Raw genomic sequence first — 7,810 nt, forward strand, 5'->3', positions numbered from 1 at the left:
AAAATCCAATCGTAAAACAAATAAATTAATAATAATCGATCGAAATTTAATCCGAACAAATGTTCCTTTATAGCCAACCAAACCAACCTATTGCATAAAATTTTTTATTTGATTAGCTAGGTGGTTTACATAAATCTGTTCTTCATTTGTAAAATAATTTGTCGACTACAAATTGGTTTCGATTTAAAAAATCGATGCATCTGTCTACGGCTAAATTACTCCTAACGCAGCTTGAACAAAATCTAGGTCGTTATATCCCGATAAATGGAGTAGACTCTAATAAAATATACAAGATATATGATCTGAGGATTTTTTGTTTTGTTTGTTTTGTTTGGTTTTGAATAACATGTATTGTAAGAATTGAAACAATTGTTTTTTGAATAATTTCATTACTAACAATATTAACAGTATATTATTTGCATTAAGATGGAAAGATAAGAGTTATTAGTTAGTTATTATCAAACCAATTTTTACTTAAATAATCGATGAAGATTTACTTCAGCAAACCAATTTTTACTTAAATAATCGATGAAGATTTACTTCAGCAAACCAATTTTTACTTAAATAATCGATGAAGATTTACTTCAGACATTAAAATAAAATAAAAACTGAAGTTGTGTAATATTATATTATATTATATATATATATATATATATATATATATATATATATATATATATATATTATATAGTGATAGATTTGATTTGAAGTTGAAGAGATGTGCTTGACAGTGGTTTTTAATGCGTTGCTTTGAAATTGTTAAAAAATGGCACAAAAAGCCATAAAAACAACGAACCCATCGCATAATGGGCTGTCAAGGGAACTCTAATCCGAATTCCAACACCTTTTTCACCGTAGACGTCAACTGGGTGCTACCAGTTTAGAGAGAGAAAGGCAGGAAGAAGCCAGCTAAATTCGTTGAGCTGTTGAGAATTTCTGTTTCCGGATTCATTCTAAATCGCATTGTCAATATCTCTGTTCGCGGTTCTTGAAGGTGAGCTTTCTTTCATGCGCAAATTTTTGATCAATTTGGTCCGAGTTCGTTTTTTGTTTGATTGAATCTTGATTATTGTTGGTGGGATTATGATAAGAATGTGGATGCTGGAAAGTTTTTCTCTTCGTTTGCGTATGTGTGTGTCTACGAGTGATCAGCAGTGGAACTTTGAAGTGGGATTTGTTGGGGAATTAATTCAAGCTTGATTTTATGTTTCCTGGAGTTTGTAGAATAATGGGTCCTTGATAATGTTGATAGCCTGTTGGAATGACTCCCTTGTTTTGTTTTGTTTGTTTGTTCGACATTATATTTAATTTTTTGGGTTTTTGGTAGCTTGGGAAGTTGCAAAGCTTTTGGGGTCCTTGGTAGTGAATAAGTTTCTGGTTCACGTTGCAAAGTGGGATTATGTATGTGACCATTTGAATGTAAATTGTGGTATAATGCTGTTTTAGATTCCATTTTGAGCCTTTAAATTTGAGCTAATGAGTTCATGAATAGAAACATTTAATGAGTGGTTTTACTGTTTGTCTGCTGTATTTTTTGTTCTGAAATTGGCGTTTGATTAATTTTTAACGAGGGTCTGGCTGAGCTGTTAAAATCTGTAACTAAACACCAGTTTTCCATTTTCCTCTTTGGATTGTTTTAGAGATGCTGTTCTAATTGAATTTGAATCGCATAAAGTTTCATCCTTGGCTGCAGCTTATATATATATGTGTGTGTACAGTTTTGATATGTTGTCCACTACCCACCTCCGTGTTCACCAATGAAACGACACCCATATATTAGATGTGATGAAGCATATCCAAATTGTGCTTCCAACAGATGAGTGTCGCCTCATTGGTGGGCATGGAAGTGGACATCATATCAAATATATATATATATATATATATAAAGATTTAAGATGATTTAGCTGATAAAGGAAACTTCATGATTTAAACAATTTATTGATTGGGGTGTATAAAGTAAATGTGGTCGACCATTTTAACATTATTGAATAGACTAAAGATGGCAGAGAATCACTCTTTTACAAAGTAAACAAGTCTTATGTTTGCAAGGACGTAAGTATTGAGATGAAAAGTATCCCCATCCTTCTACCTCATTGTGGCATTGAGACTTTGTGTATGTACTAAATCTGTTGGAAATGTGTTGGGTGCAATAATTGTCTCTACTGGATAAAGCAATCCAAACGTGATGTTTGAGTTGTTTTACGATTTGGAAGATTAAAGTTGCATTGTTACCACCAGCTATAGCTTTTAGTAAAGCATCAACCGCTCAGTCCTATCATTGATATCAAGCCAAAGGTCACAGGTTCGATTCTCATTGATTACAATTATTGTGAGAGAGATTGTTGGGTGTAATAATTGTCCCTTTTGGGTAGAGCAATCGAAACGTAGTGTTTGAGTTGTTGTACGATTTAAAATTTAGAGTTGCACCGTTACCACCAGCTATAGCTTTTGGATATCTCGCCAATGCAATGAATACTAAGAATATTGATCAAAACAATGAAGTTTAACATAAAAATGTATTAAAGAAATTACCGGTCCCCTTTCAAGAAAATTGGCCCCAAGGAACAAGAAGAATATTGGTAACTGAAGCACAATTCCTCTGGTCCGTAGCTTAGTTAGCAAAACTCATATTAGAATTTTGCATTGGGTTGCATAACCCCAGCAACAAAATCCCCCTCCCTTTTACACTTCTCTTCTCTCTCTCCCCATTTATGGGCTCTCCTAGTACAAACCTTCAATAGAGGAGTCTTTGGATTGTATCATATCGGATTGCAAAGGCCCAAGCCACTAGAACCCTCTAGGCTCAGTCTCTAATATTACCAGTATTCAGTGGCCATAAAATCTTCTTATGACCATCCGATGGTTCATACTTAGGACCAAGGCTATTCTTTTATTTTGCAAGCTTGTTAATCAGTCTTGTATTTAGAATCAGCTATCCCATGTAAGAGTAACTAATGGGTTTATCTTGTCAATTTACTGATGGGTTTATCGTGTCAATTTTTGTGAAAGCTCAGGTTTTTGCTTATCTAAGATGAATTTAGGAGTGTTACAATCTAAAAAAAAATTTCACTTTTCACTTAAAAAATCAGTTTTGTGCTTCCTAACCCCAAATTTTGTTTTTGTTTCTGCTCATTTTAATAATGTTAATATTAGAATCAATTATTTAACAAATATTATTCTTTAAAAAATTCAGTTTTTCACTTTTATTTTCAAACACTACTCACTTCTGAAAAATGAAATGTGATTTTTCTCATGTATGCTATGCGTTTAAGGGGTGAGGCAATGGGTGTGTATTGGTACATGCCATGTGAGAATTTTTTTTGGTTCAAAAAGCTTAAAATGGTAAAAAAAAAAAAAAAAAAGACGGTAAATACGACACGAACATCTCATGCTAGGTTGGCACAAACTCTATTCCATGCATTTACTCATTTCTCTATGAAGGGTCGAGAGAGAGGAAGGTGGTGAGAAACATAACATAAAGGTCAAGTAGAGAAAAGCTATCGTTCGAAGAAAATGAAGACTTCCAAGGAAAGGCATAGCTAAATATTTTGTTGTTCGATTCTGTGTTGCTATTTTCGTTATTTATGCTATTTCCGTGATCTTTATTTGCAATTATTGAAGGATAGCATCCATTTATTTCCAATTCGCCCCACAATTGGTAATTCAATGCTTGTTCCCGAGTTTGATCGGCATGCACGAGTAAATCCATGCTGTTATGAACAAATACGACTGAGGAAAAGGGGTGAACTTACAAAATTGATATAATAACTATTTGGGACTGGTGAAAGAAGATAAGTTTTAGAAAGTGATTTTTTTTCTGTGACTTGACTTATGGAAGTCACTTTTATAGTTTTGTTGGTAATATTATTGAGGTATTTTCAGTCATAAATAATATTGACATTTTCGAATTTCAGGCTCGGCTCACTTACTGAATGATGAATGACCATTTGAATGAGACACGTTCAGTGTGATGCCCTGAATGTCAGATGCTTCTGAATGCCATAAATATTTTTTGGTTGCTCTCATTCAGCGATGACAACGGGTCCGGGTAGGACTCGGATCCGACCGGACCCATCCTATTTGGAGTGGGTTTGGGTATATTAAATAGGTACTGGGGCTGGTAAGGGTTTTGATTCTTCTATGCGTATGGATTTGGGTCGGGTAAAAGGTATTAAAGGACCCAATTCAAACCCGATCTGTTTTAGCAAATATTTTTATTTATATCATTTGTTAAATGTGGATAATGAAACAATACGATCATTCTACCCTTGTGAAAATATATTAAATTATGTTACTCGAAAAACTGTGTAATTATTTTTTTGGGTAAGAGTTATTAACTTGTGATAATATATTTGAAGAATATATGTTACTCAAAAAACTGTCATCCTTACTCCCGTTAGAGGAAGCCAGGTGGCCTCAGAGTGGAGCACCACTTTCAGTATAACGGATAGTGTTTTTGGTAGAGCTAAAACATGTTTTCCTATTTTAAGTTTGAGAACAATTATTAAACTGTTCCTGCGTGGATCTTATCCCGGCAATGAGCCTTTACCCATTTTTCTAAATGGTCATTCTTAAGCATTGTGGGAGTCTTTGAATTGGTTGAGGAGGTTTATTTTGTGAATAAGAGCATCTTATTTTACTGAATCTTCCTTTTCACAATAAATGGGGAATTTGCGTCAAGATTGCATTATGTTGGGCTTGTTTCATTTTCTTGATGCTTTCCTTTTTCTATTATAATTTATGATCAATTTGAGATAGTGTATTTGCATGAAACTCCTGCTTTATCACTTTTCTTTCTTAAAATATATTCAAAATTATATAATCGACATCTGTTACAGGAAGCAGCTTTGTTTATGGCGAATTCCAAGGGACCCCCCACCATTAGAAGTATGATGTACAACGGGAAGAATTCCTTGCTTCCCCCTAAAATTCCATTTCCTAGCATATCTCCAGCGTATGCTGAGTATATCCCTGGTTCAACGATTGGTTCAAAAGCTCTTCCTAAGCCGAGGGATGCAAATCCGCACCATCAACGCACTTCCTCGGAAAGCGTGTTAATGGAAGAACAACCATCATGGCTCGATGATCTCCTTGATGAGCCAGAGACCCCTGTATGTAAAGGAGGTCATCGCCGCTCATCAAGTGATTCCTTTGCATATATAGACACAACTCATTTTGGAAGCATGAATTACATTGGTCAAGATGATAACAAATTGAAAATTCTATCTCCATTGCCTTCTTGGGGATCTCAAGATAATGACATTTATGGTGATATGCAGCTCGGTTCTTTTTATACAGATCCTATTTCTTTGGGAATAATCATGAACAAGAAATGGGATATACCTGTTGGTTCATTTACACCTGCTCATGGGCTTCCTACTCTTAGGGGCAATCCCGTTGTTCCCAATTTTGTGTCGTTGTGCACTTCGCAAGATGCTGATTGGAATTCATCTCCTTCAATTGAGAAACAAGATCCCGTTGAAACTGGTGCACAGGATCCAAAAGGTGCTGCCTATGAGAAAAAGGATGCATCCCAGGCCATGTCTTCATCATCAGAAACCGACACAAAACGTGCCAAGCAGTATGTAACTCACTTTTACGGAATAGATAAGCACATAGAGTATAATTAGTAATATCGTACTCATGGAAATCTCATGTGTCAATCCTATTTTTCCATTTCAACTTGTCCAAGACTTGTAGGTATTAGAAAAAATTATAGTGGTTTTATGAGGCTTGTTTTACATTGATCACTGCGTTTAGCTTCGTTTTTTCATTGAATTTCACTGATGTCAAATGAATTCATTTGAACAATCTGGATTGGCATACTTAAATTTCCTCCTAATACAGGCAATTTGCTCAACGTTCAAGGGTTCGAAAACTTCAATACATAGCTGAACTTGAAATTAATGTCCAAGCTCTACAGGCAAGTTCTCACCTTTTCTGACAAATCTGAACATATAATCTTACACTGCGTATTTGAGAAGTACCTGATGTAACTGAACTTACGGAATCTCAAATAAAAACTTCTATGCTAGGCAAAAAGTTCTGAAGTCTCTGCTGAGCTCAAATTCCTCAACCAGCAAAATCTCATTTTGAATATGGAGAATAAGGCACTGAAGCAACGTTTGGAAAGTTTATCTCAGGAGCAGCTTATCAAGTATCGTAAGTTTTTGTCCTTGAAATTATTCTTATAGGTGGTTGCTATTGCTTAATTTTAGTAGTACAAATATAGCGAATAAAGAATGAAACACTAAATAAGATTTACATGGTTTGGCCATGATTGTCTACATCCGCAAGATAATAATTTGAGGGCTAAAACTCTTCCGGATCTCTTTTAGTTTAGATTATGATCCCATTATGTAGATGAAAATTTAATGAGATAAATATTTTTAGAAATTTATTTCATGACTAAATGACAAGAAAAATCATTTCAAAAGTGTCCTAATCTATGCCAAAAAAGTGTATCCTAAAATCTCAGTATAAACAAATGTGATTCCAAAATATATTTTTTGATTTCCAACTGTCATCAATTAGGTGGTGTTGTGTTCTAAAGTATTCTGCAAATCTTGTTTCGACCAACTCCTGTATCACTTCAAAACTATATTTTTATTTTTGCTGGCAATTTGTTTATGCAAAGAAAAAGAATCGCAAAAGTTAAAAAAGGCAATTTGAAAAAAAAAACTCTAGTATGAGTTGGTGCTGTTCTGTGTTAAGCTGTTGACAGTTGAGGCATTCCTGTCATAAACATAGCTTCACTTTAGTTTTGTAATGGCTATTCTTAATGTGCAAGATTTTATCTACATGTTAAAAGATCGTATGATTCTTCTGAATTTAACTTTCTAGATGTTTCTGCAGTGGAGCACGAAATGCTGGATAGAGAAGTTGGAAGACTACAAAGCTTGTATCAGCAACAAACTTCACTCCCACAACAGCACCAGATATCTTCTAGCCATCAACGTGCCAGCAGCAAAGAGGTCGCTCAAAAGTTTTCTAATCTTTCTCTGAAACTCAAGGAACCGAGACCTGGTCGTGACTCTATACCCAGACAACTTTATATCTAGAGTGATCCGCCTCGGACTTTTATTGTTGTTTCATCTCGTAGATGCTATGCAAACGACATAAACAGTTTCCTTGCATGGGATGATAGCCGGACTTGCTCTATCAACCCGTGGCTATGAACTTTGCTTGTTTTCCCGTTTTAGCTTCGATTCCTACCCATTTTTATTTGTCTGTTTTACCTGTTAAATTTAGGGCCGTTCTGTGCCTGGTAGTCTGCCAGAAACGTAGTAGTTCTGGCCGGTGACTCACCTGAGGTGATTGTTGAAACATCACTTGACGCCAGTGTTCTGTGAATTTGCTTTCCCTTGTCATTGGCCTTTTGCTGACGTTGTCTTTCAGAAATTTTATGATGCTTCACAACTCTTCGTTCATTTGCTTGTCATGGCATTAGTACTCACATGCAATGGTTAAAAAAAAAAAGGCATCTACAATCTCTATTTGCAGACGAATCTGTGCACGGGTGAATCCAGGTGGAAATCAAATAAAATATATTTGAAATTTCTTTCTTGTTTCCACCTCGCAAATCTGTCCACCATATTCGATGGAGATCCTGTTGATGCATATCCAACTTGACGCAATTTTGGTTGCGTCAAGTTCTTAATCGCCTCTCATTTCTAAATATCCTTTTGAACCAATTAAATGCAAAATTTCATATTTAGTCTATGGTTATAGTTTTAATCCTTCATGCAATATCAATTTTAATAATTACTTTACTTCAAAAAAATTAGTAATTATTCCACAATAATTAATT

The 7,810-nt window shown here is 34.9% G+C and overlaps 1 protein-coding gene across 1 annotated transcript; it reads left to right on the forward strand.

Annotated features, from left to right (window-relative positions):
• The first annotated feature begins 723 nt into the window (after positions 1–723).
• Positions 724–7,370, forward strand: LOC142527352 (uncharacterized protein At4g06598-like). Its single transcript, XM_075632123.1, has 5 exons — positions 724–994; positions 4,839–5,581; positions 5,848–5,923; positions 6,036–6,162; positions 6,856–7,370. Exons 2-5 carry the CDS (start codon positions 4,854–4,856, stop codon positions 7,059–7,061), a joined length of 1,137 nt encoding a protein of 378 aa, XP_075488238.1. The 5' UTR covers positions 724–994; positions 4,839–4,853; the 3' UTR covers positions 7,062–7,370.
• The last annotated feature ends 440 nt before the right edge of the window (positions 7,371–7,810 follow it).

This window comes from Primulina tabacum, chromosome 15 (assembly GCF_025594145.1).
Source record: "Primulina tabacum isolate GXHZ01 chromosome 15, ASM2559414v2, whole genome shotgun sequence".
In the NCBI taxonomy this organism is placed as follows: Eukaryota; Viridiplantae; Streptophyta; class Magnoliopsida; order Lamiales; family Gesneriaceae; genus Primulina; species Primulina tabacum.

Bases quoted from the DNA above. Each gene is read 5' to 3' on its own strand.
- LOC142527352 (XM_075632123.1), top strand. From the start codon at position 4,854: ATGGCGAATTCCAAGGGACCCCCCACCATTAGAAGTATGATGTACAAC. The intron at 5,582-5,847 runs GTATGTAACTCA...CTCCTAATACAG, and splicing joins GACACAAAACGTGCCAAGCA to GCAATTTGCTCAACGTTCAA. The intron at 5,924-6,035 runs GCAAGTTCTCAC...CTTCTATGCTAG, and splicing joins TTAATGTCCAAGCTCTACAG to GCAAAAAGTTCTGAAGTCTC.